Genomic DNA, 22,665 nt, shown 5'->3' on the forward strand with positions numbered 1-22,665 from the left:
GGATCAGTGCTAGGACCAATTCTCTTTGCTATATATGCTCCCAACGGTAGAATTATTAGACAGCATGGGATTAATTTTCACTGTTATGCTGATTATACCCAGCTATATCTGTCTATAAATCCAGATGAAGCTAACGCATTACATAGATTACAGGCATGTCTGAAGACATAAAAACCTGGATGACTCTTAACTTTCTCCTTCTGAATGCTGAAAAAACAGAAGTTATAGTCTTTGAAAAATAAGCTGATTAGTCAGTCACTTCATTTGGATGGGATTAAACTGATTTCAGATAATAAAGTAAAAAATCTTGGTGTTGTTTTTGATCAGGACCTGTCATTTAAATCCCATATCAAAGAGGTTTCTAGAATTTCCTTCTTTCATCTGAGGAATATTGCAAAAATGAGAAATCTCCTGTCCAGGGGTGATGCTGAGAAACTAGTCCATGCATTTATTACTTCAAGGCTGGACTATTGTAATTCTTTACTATCAGGAAGTCCACAAACTGTAGTTAAAAGCCTTCAGCTGATCCAAAATGCTGCAGCCAGAGTTCTGATGAAAATTAAAAAGAGAGATCATATCTCTCCTATCCTGGCTTCTCTTCATTGGCTTCCTGTTAAATCAAGAATAGAATTTAAAATCCTCCTTCTCACATATAAAGCATTAAATGACCAAGCTCCATCTTATATCAGAGATCTGATTGTTCCTTATGTTCCTAACAGAGCACTTCGCTCTCAATCTGCAGGTTTACTAGTGGTTCCTAGAATTTCTAAAAGTAGAATGGGAGGCAGATCTTTTAGTTATCAGGCTCCTCTCCTGTGGAACCAACTACCAGTTTTAGTCCGTGAGGCAGACACCCTGTCTACTTTTAAGGCTAGGCTTAAAACTTTCCTTTTTGATAAAGTTTATAGTTAGAGTGGCTCAGGTTATCCTGAGCTATCTCTATAGTTATGCTGCTATAGGCTTAGACTGCTGGAGGACATAGGGACCCCTTTTTCATCATTCTATCTCTATTCTCCCACTCTGCAGAATCTGTTAGTTCAATCTCTAACGTTCTGCTCTCTCTGCTTTTTCTCATGGTAGCTTCTTCTGGTCTGTTCCTGTTTGGCTGTGACTCCATCCTGGAGAGCAACATCAACTGTGCTGCTGCATTCAAAATCTTTGTTTCTAGATATCGGAGATCTGCCTGTTTTTCAGTGTAGTCCTATTTCTCCGACTGTGATTGGCTGGATGTGCTCTCTTCATCCTCTGACATGGCAGCTGGCTTGGAGCTCGTCTGCCTGGCTGTGTGTTTCCTGGATGGGGCCGCCTTTTCCAGGTGCTTTTAGTATATCTGCTTCTGTCTCCTTGAACCCCAGTCGGCCTCAGCAGATGGCCGCTGACATTAAGCCTGGTCCTGCTGGAGGTTTCTTCCCTTTAAAAGGGAGTTTTTCCTCTCCACTGTCACAACAAGCATGCTTAGTGTGAGGGATTGCTGAAGAGTCAATGAGTCGATGCAATCAACTGGTTTTCCTTAGATAGAAAACTTTGAATCAATTTGACTGAATGATCTGGTTGAACTGTAAAGTGCCTTGAGATGACGTGTGTTGTGAATTGGCGCTATATAAACTGAATATAGATAAAATATCTTTAGTAGCATACAGTATCTGACATTGTCAGTAATATTGAGCTGATATTAACAGCCGATGATGCAGAGGAGGTTGGCCATGTGGTGTTTGTTTAGGCAGGTGCCAATAATCATGATGCAGCATTTGACTATGGAATGTTAAACCGAGGAAGAGAAGCACTTTTTGCTGTGATAGATTTTTAACAATATGAAAAGGGTAGAATATACACTGGAGAGACTAACAAATAGAAGAGAAGAAATTAAGAAGTTTTTTATTTACATGAAGAAATTAATAGACTTTGGCACTCAGACCCTGGCTGAACGTGGATAATTCACGGGTCAACAGAAGCATTTGGGAAGCTCGAGTCACATTCTGAGAGCTAGGTGAATCTCCTATAGTCAAACAGCAGAAGAATTTAAGAATATTTCTGACAGAAAGGTTCCAGAATAAAAAAGGAATCATAGGTTGGCCATACTTTTCATAATTCTCTCACATTAATGTACAGAAATGACATTTATGGTCAAATAAAACACTTCAGAAGGCTGGGAGCTTTATAAAAGTTATGGGTTATCAGGTCAGCAAATGAGTGTGCATAGGGCTAGAGCAGACAGTTCAGGGTTCGTACAGTTTGTCCATCAAAGTATGAACCTTCTGTCCTCTAATGTTTCTCTCTGCTTTAGTTTGTGTCTCTTATTGCAGTACTTAACCACCCACCCTAGTGTGATGTAACACATGCACTGAAGCTGCATGCTATCCTCTTTGTTGATTTTCAAAGACTGCCTCCCACATAAGGTTTGAACAGTGTCCTGTGTGATTTGGCTCATCCAGGTTACTCCTTTGAATTTGCCGTCTTCACAAATAACAGAAAGTCTAGGAACCTTTGCTGTCCTGACATGAAATACTCTGCTTTTGCATCACTGCTGCTACAAAGCAGCAGCTGAAATTACTGCTAGTTGAAAAAATGACCTTTAAGAACAACCAAACTGCACAGCAGAATGTTCTTGCTATGGTGCATGGGCTAATAGATGTTCTGTTTATTCTCAGCGTAAAAACAAAATATATAGCAGGCAGAAGCGGACAGATGAGTCTATGAGGCGAAAAGAGGCTCTACAGTTCTCATATTGGTCCTCAGGCACTGCAGGAGTGAGTCATGAGAGGTATTTGCTGCTGGCTCTCTGTGAGCTTGTATGAAATAAGGACAAACTAGGAGAAAATAGAATGCAGAGTCACTTTTTTAGTAACCAGAGAAACAGAAAAAAGTCAGAGAAAGAGACAGCCCAGTTATTACGGAGTATATTAAATAATAAACAGCAAGAAGATAAAGACCTTCCACAATGCACCTCTGATTAGAAACTGTTTGGACTTTAAGGAAGATTTAAATGCGAGTACTGCTGACAGGCGATGGGACGTAGATAGGACACGTTGCTCTACTCTCCAATGAACTGCTTATAGGACTGAATGAGGGAGCAGTCAGCCCTGGGGACATAGGAGGGGGAGTTTAAGTCCTGCTGATACCTCGATGCTGCTACTTATAGATAACATCAACTTCCAATAATGTAATTTACTTTAATTCCTTTTAACTTTATTAGCACACAATGATTCACAAGCTTAAGTAGATTGCACTCTAGAATCAACTTTCTATGAATCCGATACTTAGATAGAGACTTCTAAGTTTCTACTCCATATATGAAACACTACGTAAAGGTACATGTAACTGCTACCCAGTGGTCGGTACTAACTTTTTAATCTATTGTTAGACTATGCAAATGCTGTGTCTGCGCTCACGAACACTCACTGACTGACTAATATGTCAATGGACCTAAACATTGTCACTGATTCAACCCCAAACTATTCATCACTTATGGCCACTCATAGAGTGTACAAGGAACCCTGAAATTCAATTCCAAGATGGTCTGCCAAAAGAAAACAGGAGGACATGAGTTACTTGGTTCTTGATGGTTGTTGTTTTAGACCAAACATTTTTCATCACTCCTATTATATTGATGTTATATGGAACTTGAGTGAATCAAGAACAATCCATGTTAGGGGTGGAACGGTTTATGAAAACCGTCCGAACCGTTCGGTTCGATTCGCGTGTGTTTCGTTCGGTTCATGTGCTGCTCCTTTTTCTCATAGGCGAACCGTTTACACTCCAGAGCAGAAGGTGGCGGTACTGCGACCAAAGCCAACCACCAGTAGTAAACAAGAAGAAGAAGAAGCGAAGCAGTATAGCCGGGTGTAGCAGAAAAAAATCAGTTGTTGTGGAGAATTGTGTGGGTATGGCGAGTGGGAAAGAACAGGAGTTGGAAGATGCGCCAGCAGCACTTTATAGGTCTGCTGTATGGGACCACTTTGCATTTAGAGTGACCTACGATGACGGCGGAAAGAAAGTTGTGGATAAAAGTGCAACAGTGTGCAAGCATTGTGCAACACGTTTTGTTTATGCTAACAGCAACATGACCAACATGTCAGGCTAACAATCAACATATACCGAACCGAAAAACGTGACCACGAAGCCGTGAACCGAACCGAACCGTGGATTTTGTGAACCGTTCCACCCCTAATCCATGTACTTCATAAATGTGCAATGACTGGATGTTACAGGAAATGTTACAACAACCATCTGATGAGGTTGTAAAACATAAGACTCTTTTTTTTTCACTTACACTTTCCCGTGGGCTGATTCCCTCTCCATTGGGTAGGGAAGACCTCCTACGGGCGGTTGGTGTTCGGTTTGGCGTAGAACTCTCCAGGAGTCTCATCTTCAGCTTCAGCACCTCACAGCAGGCCTGGTCCTCGTTTAAGGTGCTCTTTCCAGCATTAATCACCCTTGATTGAGACAGGAGAGGGGAGGAACCAACAACAGCAGTATAGAACATCAGAATGATACACTAAAAACACTCCCACCAAAACATTAACACTTTAAGACTCGATAAAATCTGCATGAAGTGGAACTCCAGATGTAATATATTTTCTGACTTTATTAGTTTCGAGATATTACAGATAAATTTAAAATGTGCCATATTTATAGAATTTTAAAAAGTGAACTGAAGTGAACTAAACAATCAAAGATAGATACTTTTGCTTACTTTTACACCTCAAAGGCACATCTATCTTTCTATAATATTAATGCTAACCTTTATCTACTAAATATGGTTTCAGGGCTCTTTCTCCTATCTAAATTAGTTAGATATAATTGCGTTTTCAGAAAATGCAAAATATTTTAGGCTACATCAGGTGACTAAAAGATGCTTAAAATGATTAAAAGTGCTTATACTCAGAATGATACATATCATCTGCTGCTCGGTGACCGGATCTCGATGGGGGCAGTCTCAAAGGAGACTTCTAGACATCCCTCTGCCCACACTTCTCCTCTAGCTCCTATGGGGGGAGACCAGGTATTCCAATGCAAGTCATGAGACATAGACCTTTCTAGGTATTCTGAGTCTCCTTTGGTTGGGACATGTCTGGAAAACCTCTTGACGAAGGGGTTGAGGGTTCCTCTGAAACTCCGCCACCTTACCCGACTCCTTTCGATGTGGAGGAGCAGCAGCTCTACTCCAAGCCTCTCCTGGATGCTCTAGCCCCCTACTCTATCTCTGAAGGTGTGTTCAGACCACACGCGGTGAAGGCGGTGATTCCCCAAGCCCCCCAGGTAGTTACCGCTCTGCATTTCAGGTGCACTGTGCGTACACCCTGGACTGCATCATCAAATAGGAAGAGCTTCAGCTGCGTGAAGCTGACATACTACTGACATTAAAAAAACTCAGCAAATAGACTGAATGCTTATTGCTTCTTTAGTGCAGATTTATACACTTAAAATACTCATTTGGAAAAATAAAATTCATAAATAAAAAAGTATTGTCATGTGTGAAACTGTTGTGTCCAGAGATATTAAAAAAGATTATTTGTTTGGTCATTGAGAGGTCAACTATACCCCATTAAGATCAGATTTGAATCCAAATTATCTAGCCTACTTTTTCAGTTCTACCTAATTTATGCAGGTAAAACTATCATTTGTGCTGATTTGGTTTTTAAGATTGAATAATTTAATAACTTTTGAATCGCCTTGGGGATGCCCAAAAGGCTCTGAAAAAAAGATTCCACTTTGTTTCATCCAGACGCAGCTCTGATTTGGTCAGATTCGGCAGGACTTCCTCACAAATCTATCCTTGCAAAAAGCGGGCAGCGAAAGAGTGGGCTCTGTGCTGGAGGTAAGTGAGGACAATTAACAGTCGTTCTAGGACTAAATTAAAATGGCTTTTTTTAAAGCCACCTTAATACCTCTTCAGAGTATTACTTATTTCTACCTTGTTTAACATTATTTTCTCTGTATTCTATTTCAAGTGAAAAAAGCTTTGCCTACAACCATTCACTGATTGGCTGCCGTTCAACTCGTTTCAATTTCAGCAATCACCGCTCCTCTCTCTCTTTGCAGTGCTGCTGTTTGACAACACCTAAGTTCTATCCAGAAGCTGAACTGAGAAGCTGAACTGCCCTAGCATACACTCTAGGTCTTGACATGAGAGAGACAACAGAATATAATTTGCAAAAAACAGAGAATCCAAACCAGGTGCTTTTCTTCCCTTGGCTGTGCCTGGAGGTCCTGTCTATGAAAGTACAGACTGGATGGCCCCTAGAACCTATTGTCTCTTTACTCCTTGAGCACCCCTCACAGGGTATGAGGGAAACTATAAAATCTTGGCCCTGTCTGGAAAAATCCCACAAATTATTCAACTAAAGTTTATAATTGAATAGGATCTCATATTAGTCAACGATTCTCCCGCTCTTGTGTCATTACATAGTCCCAGAATGATTGGGTATTCATTCAGTACATCCTAACACAGAGAAGCAGAACTATCTATCCCTTAAAACAGGGGTTGATGTTAAAGATTTTTACCACTTGCCCGACATTTCATTTGCCCAGAAACAGTTTTTACTTGCCCAGTATAATGTTTGATAAATATAGTTCCTAATATTCATTTTTGTATAAATATCAATGAAACATGTTTGTTTTTTAAATGTTTTTTGTAATTCAGTAAGTTTCCAGGTTCCTGGTGGGTATATGCATGCGTGAGATAATGAACTCAACCCTACATTACCGTGTTAACATGCTTTTCAATCCTTCCTGCACATTCTTTTGTTTTTTCGTTGCTATTAGCACACAAGAAGAGATGCAACCTAAATAAAAAAAAATCAATCCAGAAACATTACATTTAACTGACATGTACTACAACTGGCAGATGCATCTACAGCTGGGATCTGCTACAGTCATGGAAAAGCACCAGGGTCACATTAACTCTGTTGCCCTGTTGGAACCGTGCACATGCTGAGGCAGGTTTTATAACCAAAGAAACGGAAGGTTAAGCAGAATAAAACTTTACAAAGCAATATCTGCTTTTCTTTTTCATTCATAATCTCTGCAGATAATTTGTCATTCATTTTAGAAATCTGCCATCTGTGATGTTACATATTTTTGGATAAAAAAGTAAATAGCTTTTTGTTCTGGAAGCAGATATCTTTTCTCTCTATGAATTATATTGAAATTCTCATTTATAGCTGCAAGGAAAAGGTCCTATGAGGCAACATGTTCTCTCTATACAGCTGAGTAAACAGTCTGGATGATAAACATGACAGGAAAATTACTGCACCACCATCTCTCCCCCCCGAGTAATGCTGCTTTTAAGTGGTGTTGATGTCACAATATTCTCCACATACCTCTAGTTATACAAGTCACATAGTAGCTGAAAAGAAGACACACTTGTATGTTCTTCAATAATGAGTTTTGGTACAGTTTGTGATTTTGACCTCAGCATCTGAAGTAAGAGTGAAGATCAGGACTAACTCCTAAATTTTTAATAGAGTCCCATCGTAAAAAAAAAACAACAAAAAAAACACAGAACTGTCCCTTTAAGTGGTTAGGGAGCAGGCAGTTATGCAACAATATAAAACACGGTTGTGTTTCACATCCAGTAAAACCATCAGAACCCACTGAGTCTACACCACGTTTTGTAGTTGTGTAAGAGGGAACCTCTGCGTGAAGCAGCGTTCATTTGACCCCTGGAAGATCACAAGTTTAGCAACGGCCTTTTCATCTCCGCTACAAGGGGATGAGCATTCACCATCGACCCGAGACACGCTGAGGCCCAGAGAGCCGGGTCGTCGTATTGAGTTTCCCCACTTCTTCGCCTCTAGGGCTTAGGTTTGACCCAGATTAGAATGTCAGAGCTCTAATCTCTGGTATTATTTCTTTTTAAAATGCCTTAATACTGCATTATAGTTTTTCTCTAAATGTTTTCTTTTCACCCATCAAATTCTTATGAGGTGTAAGAAGCAGTTACTTCCTAAACATGTCTATTCGCTGCAGTATCTGTATCATTAAGAGTATTTAACAAAACTACATAAAAACTTGCACGCGATGTGAAGACATTTTGATTATACCCAAATAAAATCTAAGAAATAAACCAGATAGGTCAGAGTTGAATTAAGAAACAATTTAAAGCATTTATGTTATTAATGATCAAAACTGAAACAGCTTCAAAGCTGTCATCTAAACTTATTGGGCATTACTGGTAAGGGCAGGGCCGGATTTAGGAAATCTGGGGCCCCAGGCAAAAACAGGCCTGGGGCCCTCTGAATCGAGAAGACAACACATAAAACAGACCTATTATACAGATACAGACATTTTAATAGAATAGACATAAATTATTTTTTCTATGTTTTGTCCCTCCCTTCTTTTCTTGTTGTTTTCCTCTCTATGTTTTGTACTCATCTGACTTTTCATGCTGTCTCAAAAGAATAAAAGATTTTTTCCAAGCACTAAGCTCACTTAGCTGATTGCTCCTTCCTGTGTTTCCAAAAAGGCCAAAGTAAATAACCCAGTCCTTCTTTTCACTGTAGACAAGCCATGATCTGCTTATCTGTCTCCATTTTTCATTTGGATGAAATAATAGCTGCATGAATCATGACAGCAGACAAGATAGAGGAGAGTAGGAGGCGGGGTTACCAATCTACTTGCTCTGGAGAGCAGAGTTTGCTGCTTTTATGCATTGTTGCCAAAGTCTCCACTAGCAGAAAAAGTCGCTAGATTTGGTGCTAGGAGCTTTTTTTGAAATAAAAGTACTAGAGGGGTCTGAAAAGTCCCAAAATATAGCAACAAAAGCGCTAAGTTGGCAACACTGCCCTTCGCGCCATTTGTTTTAGAAATGGTTTGCAGTTGGCTGTTTGGAGCTTTCTGAACATGTGCAGCAAATGGACTGATCCAATGTTATGGACATGCAGGTGAAGTCTCCTTTGGAAGACAAGCAACAATCCAATCAGGATCTATCGATAATGGCAGATGTCTCAAACAATCCCAGGGATGATTAAAAACTTTTCACCAGTCTTCTCTGGTCTATCTTCTCATGATGGTCTGATGTAGTTGGTGCCGCCTTTTACAGTTGTCTTTTGTATCTCTGCTTCTGTCTCCTTGAACCCCAGTCGGCCTCAGCAGATGGCCGCTCACACTGAGCCTGGTTCTGCTGGAGGTTTATTCCTGTTAAAATTGAGTTTTTCCTCTCCACTGTCGCTACAAGCATGCTTAGTGTGAGGGATTGCCTTCAAGTCAATGAGTCGATGCAATCAACTGGTTTTTCTTAGAAAACTTTGAATCAATTTCACTGTATGATCTGGTGAACTGTAAAGAGGCTTGAGATAACGTGTTGTGAATTGGCGCTATATCAATAAACTGGATTGAATTGAATGTATGGAGGTCATTTTTTTTATGTATTTAGCATTTATTTAACATGATGGTCCCATTCAGATTCAAAGTCTTTTTTAATTAAGTATGCATCTCATGTTCTCTCTTTTCCTTAGGCTGATATTTTCAATTTATCTTTCTCTATTTTTGATTTACAGCTGCTTTATCTATTGACCGTATAAGGCCTTTGACGGGTTTAATCACTGTCTCCTATTGAATAAAATAAATTTGATCAGTACTGACATGTCCTGTCATCATCGTCAGCAGTGTGTTTCTTTTAAAGGTAGTCATTGAGATTTCAGTCTCATAGCTGGAGGTGTCCCACAGGGTTCCTCACTTGGTCCTCTTCCAGATACTTAATGAAACAAAAACACTCTTTAGAGGAGAAAATCAACATCTGTCTGTGAGCACCATCTAACCTGTTTGGTAGAGGTGAGTATTGGCATGAGTGTTGCGATTCGATACATGTCGCGATACTTGGGTCACGATACGATATTATCACAATGTTGCAGTATCTCTATATATTGCCTTATTTTCCCCAGCTATCAAAATCAAATGATGAGATAAAACAGCAAGTGCTGTATATTTTCATCAGAAAATATTGATTAGGTATTATTATCCATGTTGTTTGGGGTTTTCTTCCACTGTGTTTGCCTCAAATACAGATTTGGTGCTGCACGCACAGTTAAAGGGCTCCACAGCACTTTCTGCCAGAGTGGTGGTGCAGAGGTAGCCCATTTTCCCATCAATGTTTTATGTAACCATTTCTTTTTTAAATCGATACAAAGAAGTGAAAGATCGATATTATTTTGGGCAGCCGAATATCGCGATATATCGCCAAAACGATTATTTCCCACACCCCTACTGTTTGGATTAAACACCCTTCACTGTCTTTTATCTTTCATATATCCTCTGTTACATATAAAACTGCAAATCTTTGAAACCTCTAAAGTTAGCCTGAGACACACTAAGCATCCGGATGGCATTTTAGCAACAGATCTTTTATCATAAATATAATTAATGTGCACAAATAAGGAATAGTTGTATTCATTCTACATGTAAACAGAGTTTTATGGGGCCCCCAAGAACTTGGGGCCCTAGGCAACTGCCTAGTATTGCCTAATGGTAAATCCCCCCCTGGGTAAGGGGAGCAGTTGAGAGGCTTGTTGTAACTTCTGAGAGACTGCAGAGACCACACTTTACAAGATGAAATCAACTGAGATATCAATAAGTTTGCCCTTTAAACCCCAACAGTAACATTAAATCCCACTGACTCCACTATCTCCACTGTAAAACATGGTGGTGGCAGCATCATGGTACATGGATAATGCTCTTCATCAGAAAAAGGAAGGCTACATCCAAACCTGGAAGAAAACATGTTACTGTGACATTTGCAAGTCACGCTTTTCTGATATTTGTTTGTAAAACTCGTTGAAAGTCACGAAAATATATAAAAAATATGCTCTACTTTGTCTCGATGATTCACATAAAATCCTGGTCAAACATATTTAAGTTTCTGCTTGCAATATGTGGAGAAAAAAAGGGACGAAGGGTGTGAATACTTTAGTAGTCCACTCTAATAGAAACAATGCCGGCTATGATTACAATAAGAAAACTATTGAGCAACTGAAATGACATCAATGCTTGGACATGTAGCGAATTTAAACTTTCTTAAACAACACCAAATGCTGCGTTTGTGGCCATGTGTGGACTTGCTGTTCTTTAATTGTTTACGGCTGATTAATTCTGTTGAAATTTTCCACTGCTGCTTAGGAAAATGTTTAGCCTGTAGGAAAATGTGGGGCCTTTGTTTGACATCCTGCAGACAATTACCTTTTAAAAACATCACAGGAAGATCAAGTGGTGGCAGAGATTAGGAATTACAGGCTTGGCCAATGGCCAAGCTTGCTTTCCCTTTTTGCTACTGCTGTAATGTACAACAACAAACATGCATGCAGGTAATGCCAAGTATTGAGCGAGGGAAAATATCCTGCAGGCTATTCAAGTGCAGATGATTACACAATTACCAGGGTTAAATCCAGAAAGCCCCTTTTGCACAAGTTCTTTTAATGGATTTTAAAGAGTCATCCACTTTTTTATTTTATTTATTATCAAGGTTTGTTAAAAGTATATTACTTTTCAAAGTAGGTATAGATCTAATAAAAGTCTGGCAATCCCCCCTTCCTCCTTCGTCAGAGTGACATACAGTGCTGCTCTAGGCAGAGAGCATGTGTTGAATCTTGTGACTGATGCTGTTCACGTGCCTTGCCTTAGCAATTCCACTTTGCTACCTCGCTTGATGGGCAGTGATCAAATAAAAACCACGACGACAGAGAGCCAACATCTAAGGTAGATACATTTTAGTCTAAACTGAGAAAAAAAAGCCACTGTGGTGTGCTGGAGATGTCGAAATTGACAGAAAAGTTTGAAAACTACCCAGATTTTAGAGCTGAGCAGTGCGATCATTTGGTCAAATGGCCTCGCATTCTGATCTACACACTGAACAGTGTGCACAACTGCCCCGTGTGTTTGTATAACAGGCAAGTCTATTGACTGGGTATTGATCATACAGCTGCTGAGGTTGTGGGTTGGTAAGTAGAAGGCAAATGTTATGAGTGGGAGAGAAAACAAAGTGCTAGCTGATCTTTTCAATGCTTCTACTCAGCCAATGACGGGTGGGGGGAGTGAAGATGTAAAGGAAAGTGGTACTGTAGAACTGTCTGAGGTACTTCTTTATTATATATTGGCTTAGAAACATGTTGATCTGTTCGGCTGTAAAAACAAACTGGAATTTCAAGGCTGGCTCCAACAAACATCTGTGTATTTAAACATCTGTGGAGCACTATTTGATTTATGGGTCCAAGTCCTGGTTGCATTAGTGTAAAAACTTTCCCAAGACCACGGATGATTCTAGACAGGGGCCAAAAGGGACCAGTGTCTCTGTAGAGCTGCTCCTTGCCCCTGTTTTGGCCCCTGTACCTATCACATAATATTAAATAAATGTATTATGATTATATGCACTGACTAAGACACTCTAACTGATGGCAACTATCTAATTTTTTTACCTTTATACTTCTGTTAATCATGGTTTAATCAGTTTTACTCTAATTCTAATTCTGAATTAATGAAAACTTATTTAGAATAAATTGAAAAAAATATGATATACTTGAAACATGGATGAATATTTAAATTACTTTCAAAGGAATACACTCATTTTAACTTAACTCTGAATTCCAAAGATTATAAACCTAACACTTTTGTAAAACTAAATATTTTATTTTGGCTGAATTTCATTTATTAACCATAGAGACAGACCTTATATCTATTTTTTTTAATGCCATCTTTTAGTCGCTACATTTCACATAGTCGAATGACCCTTTAACAAATTGGAAAACCTTTTTCATTTGTTAATTTTGATTTTAAAGGCATTTTTCAGCCACATTAGTATCTGATATAAATTATGAGTAGAACCCATTATAAGAGTAACTTTGTTCATGGTGTTGCATCACTGTCCACACCCAGCATCAAATGGCCACCCAATAAGGGTACAATTAACAAAAATGTGAGTGACATCATGTGCTCATGCAACGTCACCACCTTCTACTTGGAGCAGAAATATTTGCTTGGAAACTAATGATTTCAGTAGAATTTTATGAGGTAAGGAATTTTTAATTTTGGATAAAGTGAAATTAACAGGTTGAAGCTAGAAATACAAATTTTCTATTGAGACAACATAAAATCTGAATTCAAACTAATGACGTGGACATTTCACTTCTTTCACCACGGTTCTGTGGCTCTTGCCATGTACCAAATGATAAACTATTGCCCTTTGGTTACATTTTTTTTTCTTTGCCACCATGAAAAAATACTGCCCCCGCCCTGCTCCCCTTTGTGAATTTGTTCTAGATGTGCCATTGACCAAAACTGCAAGGAAACTGCAATGACTTGCTGTGGGAACCCAAGAACATAGGAGCCACTGAAAGCAAACAAACGATTCCATGTGGCAAAGCTGCAAACCTGCCAAGGTATGGCTGCTCAATTAGTTCCAGTTGACTTGGACTTATCATTAAAAGACCTTACAACTGAATTGGACTTGCACCTTAAAGACTTGCCCTGGACAGGCCAGAAAACATTTGAAACTTGGCTTGGACTTGGCAATAAGAGACTTGAGATTTGACTTTAACAGTCCTCAAATGGTTATGATTTGATTTAAGACAGTGTATGAACAACTTCAGACCTGATCTGCAACTAAAATACTCAATAATTGACTTGGACTTGGCACTAAGGGATTTGGGCTTTGAATTGGACTTGCCTGCATAGGCTTAAAACTTGACTTAAAGCCCTTAAGACTTGTCTTAGACTGTACATTATTAAATTGAGACTTGACTTGGACAATATGTTCCCTAAATATTTTGAACCTCCTCACTCCGACTTGTCAAGTAATACTTAATCGACTTGGACTGAGGCCTAAAAGACTTGTGAATTGACTTTATCTTCACAATAAAAGATTTTAGACTTGATTTGGACTTTACCCCACAAAGACTTAACTTCCGCTTTGAAAAATAACATGTGAAGCTTTCACCTAGTAGCACTAAAGGCATTTTATTTATCTTGATTTAATGACAACAAACGAAATGGAATTAGAATCACCCTAAATATAAAAAGTAAGTTTGAGAACTAACCTTTATACAAACAGATAAAGATCAAATTGACTGTTTTTTTTTAATTCTTTTATGTGTTTCCCCTCTACAAGCAGAGAGTGAACTCTGAACTACGTCAATGTTCAGAACAGGAAAAAAGAATAATCAGTGGAGACTGTAGCTATCACTAATGATCTCTTCTCTGCCTTTACTTAGTGGAATAGGTTCTAACAGACAATAGATTTATAGATCTAATTTAGTGCTGACTCAAGAGTGGACCTCCTCCTGTGTAAATAAGATGATTTTTCAGGTGTGTCATTAGTTCTGTTTGCATAAACTCAACTCCCTGCTTCGCTCTTCAAAGAAGAACTAAAAAGCAGCAGTGGTCGATTTTTCTGTGAAATACCAAATGTGTGTGTGTGTGTGTGTGTGTGTGTGTGTGTGTGTGTGTGTGTGTGTGTGTGTGTGTGTGTGTGTGTGTGTGTGTGTGTGTGTGTGTGTGTGTTTGGGTGTCTGTATTTGTGAAACCTTGTTGGAAACATTGCAGTTTGGTCTATATATGAACCTGAGAAAAGAGTAAGCAATAACTATAGAGCTTTTGAACAGTCCTGCTTGCTCATCCTGTCAATCCACCCACTCAGAAACAGAGCCTGAGAATCCTCCTCATAAACAAAATGAGTCTTCTCGTCTCTGCTGAAGCTGTTGGAATAACACCAGATAACCTCGGAGTAAAAGCCGACTCATAAAAAAGAAATAGTTGATCAACAATTTTGATTGAATAGCAAAGCTTGTTGAAATTCGTTCTAAGGGGTTGTTCACAATATTCAGCATTCTTAGAAGTGCACCAACCTCTCTACATTTTGACCTTTCAGCTCTCATGATCAAACATTTGACTATACTTGCACATTGGAACTGATGTTTAATCAGTTGCTTTTTGCATGATTTTATTTTATTGCATGTCTTTATATAGCAAATTTGTACCGGTAAGTAAGTATACTGCAACAATAATTTTACCTTTTACACCACATATGTTCATAAGTTCCTTGATAAAGGAATGGGGGGGAAAAAACAAATTTTTTTTTTATGTATGTTGGGGGTTGTTATCCAAATCAATAGGTTTATACATTGTTAAGAATTATTTGGAAAATTATTTTCAATTACTGAATTCCATGAATGGTCCCATAAAAACGATTTGCCTCATAAGAATACCCTTGTGCAGCCAAAGATTTTAGATAATTGAAATTTAACTAATCAACAAAGACAACCGGAACAACTACAATATATAGGATAGAATTTAAAATCCTCCTTCTCACATATAAAGCCTTAAATGGCCAAGCTCCATCTGATATCAGAGATCTGATTGTTCCTTATGTTCCTAACAGAGCACTTCGCTCTCAATCTGCAGGTTTACTAGTGGTTCCTAGAATTTCTAAAAGTAGAATGGGAGGCAGATCTTTTAGTTATCAGGCTCCTCTCCTGTGGAACCAACTACCAGTTTTAGTCCGTGAGGCAGACACCCTGTCTACTTTTAAGGCTAGGCTTAAAACTTTCCTTTTTGATAAAGCTTATAGTTAGAGTGGCTCAGGTTATCCTGAGCTATCTCTATAGTTTTGCTGCTATAGGCTTATGCTGCGTTCACACCGGGGGCAGCTGGCGCGACAGAAGCAGCGAGTTTACATGCAGTCAATGGTTGACGCGCGTCAAGGCGCAGCAAAAGGTCCCGCGGCGCGTTTCGAGCAGCAAGCGCAGCGCGTCTGAGCAGCTGAAGCAGCGCGTCGGGCGCGTTTTGGCATCTGACGCGCGTGACGCGCCGCAAACGCGCTGCTGCTCGAGATGGAAAAATTGAATTTTTGCTGCTCGACGCACCGCGTCAACCAATCAGAGAAGCTGATCTGGGAGCTGACTGGGAGAGAGACACAGCGCTGATGACACAGACCGCTCTGATCACTTCTCTTAAACAGTTTATTAAAGCATAATTAACTTAAAATATATACATCTGCCGGCAGAATATGTTCGCTTTTATTATTCTGGTGCCTGCAGATCGGATTATTTAGATGAAAAACACCTACCAGCTGCCGCGGTAAACCGCGAGGAGGCGACCCGGCCAGAGGCTGCTGATGAATGGATTCCTTCTGTCGGCGCACCGCCGGTATGTGGGGGTCTGAGCGGCTCCGACAGAAAAAATATTGGGAGGCAGGATTGTAATCTGGATGAACTGACTCCACTGATGAAGTTTTCAGGTGTATTTTCTCACTTAAAAACATATTAAAACTACTTTATTCCCACTGATCACAGCAAATATAGCTGCAAGGCAGAGAAAGGATAGTGAAGCTCCGCCCAACGCGCGTCAGACACACTTTTGGACCGCGCAGCCAGAGCAGCAAAGCTGCTTCAGACGCGCGTCAGAATTCACTGGTACAAGCAGCAAAAATGAAGCAGCAGACGCGATTTTACTGCTTTTGCTGCCCCCGGTGTGAACGTAGCATTAGACTGCTGGAGGACATAGGGACCACTTTTTTTTATCATTCTGCTTTGTTCCATCTCCTGGATTGGGTCACCTTTTACAGATGCCTTTTTGTATCTCTGCTTCTATCTCTTTGAACCCCAGTGGGCCTCAGCAGATGGCCGCTCACACCGAGCCTGGTTCTGCTGGAGGTTTCTTCCTGTTCAAAGGGAGTTTTTCCTCTCCACTGTCACTACAAGCATGATTAGTCAATGAGTAAATGCAATCAACTGGTTTTCCTTAGGTAGAAAACTTTGAATCAATTTGACTGGATTATCTGGTAAACTGTAAAGTGCCTTGATTTGACATGTATTGTCAATTGGCGATATATAAATAAACTGAACTGAAACTGAATTGAGTTGACAGCTTTCAAATAGTGATTTTATTCATTAAAAGGACAAAGCTCTTCCAAACAAAGTTAGGCTTATTGGATAAGTAACCCCAATTGGTGCCAATAAAAATAAGTATGTATGATAAATGGCAATAAGTTAGATGGACCAAGCCACACAAAAACATTTTTTAAGCCATTGAGAAATAAACTTGTACATGTGGTTTAGATCCTTTACCTTCTGCATGCTGGAGCCACAGGTCACCAGCTGATAACCAGATGTTTGTCCTTTAGGGTGTTTTTTGTGGAGAGCAGAATTTTAATTAAGTCCTGAAGAAGTATAGCAGCCCAGAGCATCACTATACCACCACCATGTTTGACCGTAGGTATAATGTTCTTTATCGGAAATGCTGTGGTAGCTTTAGACCAGATGCACCAAGTCCAAAAGTTTCTTTATGTTGAACTTTAGTCCATTGAAGAATTTTTTGCAGAATTCTTGGAGATAACCAACATGTTTTAGTAAAAAGTGAATTAGGTGTTTGTGGAGTTTTTGGTCAGCTGCAGTTTCTGCTTTGGATCTCTCCAGTGGAACAGCAGTAAGTGAGGCAAAGCAGGGAAAGGTCTTAGGGAATTTGCTTAATGTTACTTTATCTGATAATTAAATTTCTTAGAGGATCTTAAAATAGATCTACAAGGCTAATACTGATTATTTTGACTTTAGTCTAATTTGCCCCAGATCTATGCTGCCAATATTTTGAAGGGCAAATTCTATGGTTATTTCTCTTACTCCATTTAAGTGATAAAAATGACACAATAATAACTGCTACACAAGTCTTCTTTTAAACATTAGAGAAAAGTGGACCTGATTAAAAATCTCTCGTCTTTGAGCGCAAACTTATCCAAGGAAGCTACATTAATTCAGAATATGCTTTCCAATTTATCTGAAATAACGAGTGTGCTATCCTTCCTTAGCATATTCACATTACTGATTATCAATAATAACTGCTGAGCTATAAATATCTATGTCTGTGTGTCGATGTTTATTTTCTGGCTTAAGTTACCTTAATTTGTAAATTAATAGCATGTTCTGAGAACCCCAAAGGTTAAAAGCTTAGGATAAAATAAAGCTTTGCTGACCTTCCTGTTATTTGTTAAAAGTCAACCTCTCTAGTGACAGAAAACACAGCTTCTTATAAATACATATGTTCTTTATTTTAATCACACATTGAAGTACAGTCAGATAAAACCAACTCCCACGCATCACTGTTATTAATGTGGCCTCTGTGGTCTTATGCAGGATATGTTGACTGACAGGAGATAAATATGATTTTTGAGCTTGGCTATTAAATGGATTTGCAATATAATCGTAACCTAATAAAATGCAATTATCAAATTTCAGAGGCACTCAATTTTAGTCCCATTATATAGCAAGATTAAAACCCTCAACTTCTCATTCCAGCTCTTTGGTAGCAGTAAAATGCTTAAAATGTGTTTGCCACCACACAGAAAGGTCAAGAGAGCTGCAGTTACGATGCAGATCCATGCATGCAAGTAGAAGTAAGCACTTTTTCTACACGCAGGTTGCACTAAAATCCTACAAAGATGGACTCCTTTCAAGCAAGCCTTCAAAAACTGAAAACCCATCAAACATCTACAGGCTCAGGGTTGGTGCAAACAAAAATCTGAATAAAGTCGGAATATTGTTGAAAAATAATCTGTCAGATTCTCTGTGAGCTCCTCTCATCCTATATCTCAAGCAAACCATATTCTGGTTCATCCCCTTTTCTGATGCATCAGTGCTCAATCTTAAACCTAATTATGCTTATTTCTTTAGGCCTGAGCACTTGATAGAATTACCCTATCAGCCATTGTTTTGTCAGCATTTGGTTCCCATCAGGAACTATAAACAGACACCAGCATAATTAAGTGGGTAGCACCTTCTAAAAACAGCAGCAAAATTAGCATCCAGCCCACAGATGAACGGTTTTCCATGGTAGATTTGCATGTGAAAGAACAACAACATAAATACATAGATGTCTTCTTTTCATAGATAAAAAGACATTCAATTCAATTTGGTTTATTTATATGGTGCCAATTCACAACACATGTCATTTCAAGGCACCTTACAGAGTAAATTAAAGCAGATCATTCAGTCAGATTGATTCAAAGTTTTCTATCTAAGGAAAACCAGTTGATTGCATTGAGTCATTGACTCGAATGCAATCCCTCCCACTAAGCATGCTTGTAGCGACAGTGGAGAGGAAAATCTCCCTTTTAACAGGAAGAAACCTCCAGCAGAACCAGGCTCAGCGAGAGAGGCAATCTGCTGAGGCTGATTGGGGTTCAAGGAGACAGGATTAGAGATACAAAAGGAACTTGTCATCCAGCTCCACAGGAGAACTATGTGAATTTCTTTTATTTTACAAGGAGGATTTTCATGTTTTTCAATTTTTAAATAATTTATGAGACACAGCTGCTGGTGGCCTCATAAACAAAGACACAAGAAAAACAAAATACTCAAAATTAAATGATCTTACACAGCAGTAGGATCCACAACTGTGCAGACCAAAGCATTTAACCACCATGGTGTTCAGTAAAGGTGAATATATGGTGATGTTCATATTCCTTCTCTGTTTGTCATCAGCTGACAAATTGCAACAGCGCAACCCGAAATGATAAAATGACTTACTACTTTCCTAATTACTACACAATGTAGAAATTAGAGTGAAAAAAAAGAACAGTAAGATTATCACTAATACAAACAATTTGGTAAATAACAAGTTTTCCATTATATTCAACAGAAATATGACTGTGGAGATAAAGTATTTTTAAAGTCAGAATTTTATAGTGAGCATTAAGTGGTTGTGATAGAAATGGCTACTTCAATGTTGTTGATCATTTTAATAAAATAGTCCTACGTTCACTTCTATAAAACAAGTGTTAAAATGTTTGTTGGAAAATCAATTTAAAAAAGTAATTCCACATTTATCTGTAATTGCAGTTTATCTTTTGTCATATTTGATTTTTCTTTAAATTATCAGTTTTTTCTTTTCCTCTTTTCTACCTTTCTAATAGTTTCTTTGTTTTTTAGTAGTTTCCTGATTAAATACCAATGACCTCAATCATCCATCACTTGATGAAGACCATGTTTGTTCATGAGTTTGTCTTCTTTTACATACGGATCTCTACGTTTTACCCATAAAATCAGATGCTAAATAATCTTGTGACTTTTTCCATATTTGAAACTGAACCATTAATTAAACATGAATTAAAGTGACCAAAAGATTAAGAGATAATGTCATTTTGTACCTTAATGTTTTTTTCTGCTCTGTTTATGTGTTTTATCAAACATAAATCACTTTTGCTAGTCCAGCATGGCTACTGAGGACATTAACTTTACACATCCCAACAGGCGTGATTTTACAAGCTGCTTTCATTAAAAAAGAAAACAATTATAAATCTAGTTTGAAAGGAAATACACACGCCAGTCACAACAGCCTTTTGAGGTAACGTCAAATAAATGTAATAATAAGTCTGTTCTTTCATCTTAATAACTTCTTAGTGTAGGAATGTGGGTCCAATGTAGGAGGCTGTTCATTGACACTAAAACATAAATAAAGGGTCACTCTTAGGTGACAAGACAAGGCAATTTCATTTCTGCAGTTAACTTAGACTTCGTAGCACTGAAATAATTTATAGTTATCTAGTGAATTAAATGAAAAGCAAGTCTAAGAACTCGTAGGTATTTCGAAACATCCAGCGGACAAAAAAGCAGAAATCCTACACATTATTTCCCCCATTTAATTGTTTTTATGTTTAAACTGAGGTGAGTTCTTAGTGCAGGGCTAAATGAAGGATGGATGGATGGATGGATGGATGGATGGATGGATGGATGGATGGATGGATGGATGGATGGATGGATGGATGGATGATGGATAGGTGGATGGATGGATGGATGGATGGATGGATGGATGGATGGATGGATGGATGGATGGATGATGGATAGGTGGATGGATGGATGGATGGATGGATGGATGGATGGATGGATGGATGGATGGATGGATGGATGGTCGGATGATTGATAGGTGGATGGATGGATGGATGGATGGATGGATGGATGATGGATAGGTGGATGGATGGATGGATGGTCGGATGGATGGATGATTGATAGGTGGATGGATGGGTGGATGGATGGATGGATGGATGGATGGTCGGATGGATGGATGATTGATAGGTGGATGGATGGATGGATGGAAGGATGATGGACTGACAGATGATGGATGGATGGATGGATGGATGGATGGATGGATGAATGAATGAATGGATGGATGGATGGATGGATGGATGGATGGATGGATGGATGGGTGGATGAATGAATGGATGGATGGATGGATGGATGGATGAATGGATGGATGGATGGATGGATGGACTGGATGGATGGATGGATGGATGGATGGATGGATGATGAAATTCCAGACTTTTCTCAATGAGTGAAGGATGGATGATGCTGATGTCACATTTTCCTGCTCATGGGAAACAGTTGTGTCTCTACCAGTGAAGCTCAAACAGGTGAGTTAGTTCACTTTAATGCAACAGAGCAACTTATCCTCTGTCTCTGGATGCATGTGGTGTTTTTTGTGCCGGAGAACCAGAGAACTACTATTTTGATTGATATTTTATGATCGGAAACCCGGGATTAAATGAAATAAGTAGGTTATTAGGTCAAAGTACTGAAAAACAAAATGGTTAAAAAGAAACTGAAAATGCAGAGATCTAGTCTTTATGTTAGGCTTACTAACATCGTTACATTTTATATCCTATTGAATTATGTGCGCATGTATAAATGGAGCAGCAGATGATAGAAGGTGTTTGTGTTTCCCCTGCGTGGCTCACCACCGCAGGATGCGGGGAAAGATGGAGTCCCGCAGGTTACTCACTCAGCATAGCCGGTGGACCAGGGCAGCCGCTTGCTCTCCTTCAGGATCAGGATCGGACGGGCGACATGATCCGCCGAACACTCGACCTCATCCGCAGACAGTCCCAGGAACTCCGGTCTGCTGTACGGGAATCTGAGCGGCAGATCCGGGCCGCTGGGATGTTCTCCGCTTGATCCTGCGGCCATCACGCCTCCCATTAGGCTGGCCACGGCTGTCTTCACCCGCGTGAGCATGGCTGGCTGCAGGGCGATGCTGGTGCGTGATGAATCCCGCACGGGGACGCGGTTTCTCTGTGGCAGGCAGACACACAGCCGCTGCTGCTGCTGCGGTGCATGCAAGGCGGAGCAAATGATCAGACAGGCAGACTGGGCTTCTCACTGGGAGTCATGTGACAAAGCATCGCTGCCTGTGAGCCTTGGAGAGCCGCTTATCGCTGGCAGAATGGAGGTCAAAGGTGTTTCATCTCGGAGTGACGATCCGCTGCGGGCAATATTGACTGCTGTCTGCAGGAATCTGACAAGGAACCTGCCTTTTAGGGAGAAAATTCTTTATTTTAGTGATTTATTCTCGCCAATGTTCTGCCCTGTCAATAAACTTACTCCATGACTTCCTACAACCCCAAATAATGTGTTTATTTAGGACATAATATTGAGCTATGTAAGGTTATTCAGTTAACTGTGTTGTAGAAATGGCTTCCTTCCAGTGGTGTCAAAAGTACACACATTTGTTACTTAAGTAGAAGTATAGATACTGCAGTTTAAAAAGACTCTGGTAAAAGTTGAGGTATCAACTTGACCTCTTAACTCAAGTAAAAGTGAAAAAGTATGTGCTCCAAAAACTACTTAAAGTATAAAAGTATAAAGTAACCTTTAAAAAACACATGCCACTATATGAACTGAAAGCTAAATTTTTTTG

General features: G+C 39.4%; 1 protein-coding gene across 1 annotated transcript in view; it reads right to left on the bottom strand.

Annotated features, from left to right (window-relative positions):
- ppm1h (protein phosphatase, Mg2+/Mn2+ dependent, 1H) overlaps window positions 1–22,088 on the bottom strand; it is a 61,138-nt gene extending 39,050 nt beyond the window's left edge. The window contains exons 1-2 of the mRNA XM_038288569.1: window positions 21,751–22,088; window positions 4,271–4,433 (exon numbers count right to left, since the gene is read on the bottom strand). Of these exons, the coding sequence (XP_038144497.1) occupies window positions 4,271–4,433; window positions 21,751–21,983 (396 nt within the window). The 5' untranslated portion in view covers window positions 21,984–22,088. The remainder of the gene's footprint in view (window positions 1–4,270; window positions 4,434–21,750) is intronic.
- Between the last annotated feature and the right edge of the window lie 577 nt (window positions 22,089–22,665).

The sequence above is a fragment of the Cyprinodon tularosa genome, unplaced genomic scaffold (assembly GCF_016077235.1).
Source record: "Cyprinodon tularosa strain WSP-4 unplaced genomic scaffold, ASM1607723v1 ctg258, whole genome shotgun sequence".
NCBI lineage: Eukaryota > Metazoa > Chordata > Actinopteri > Cyprinodontiformes > Cyprinodontidae > Cyprinodon > Cyprinodon tularosa.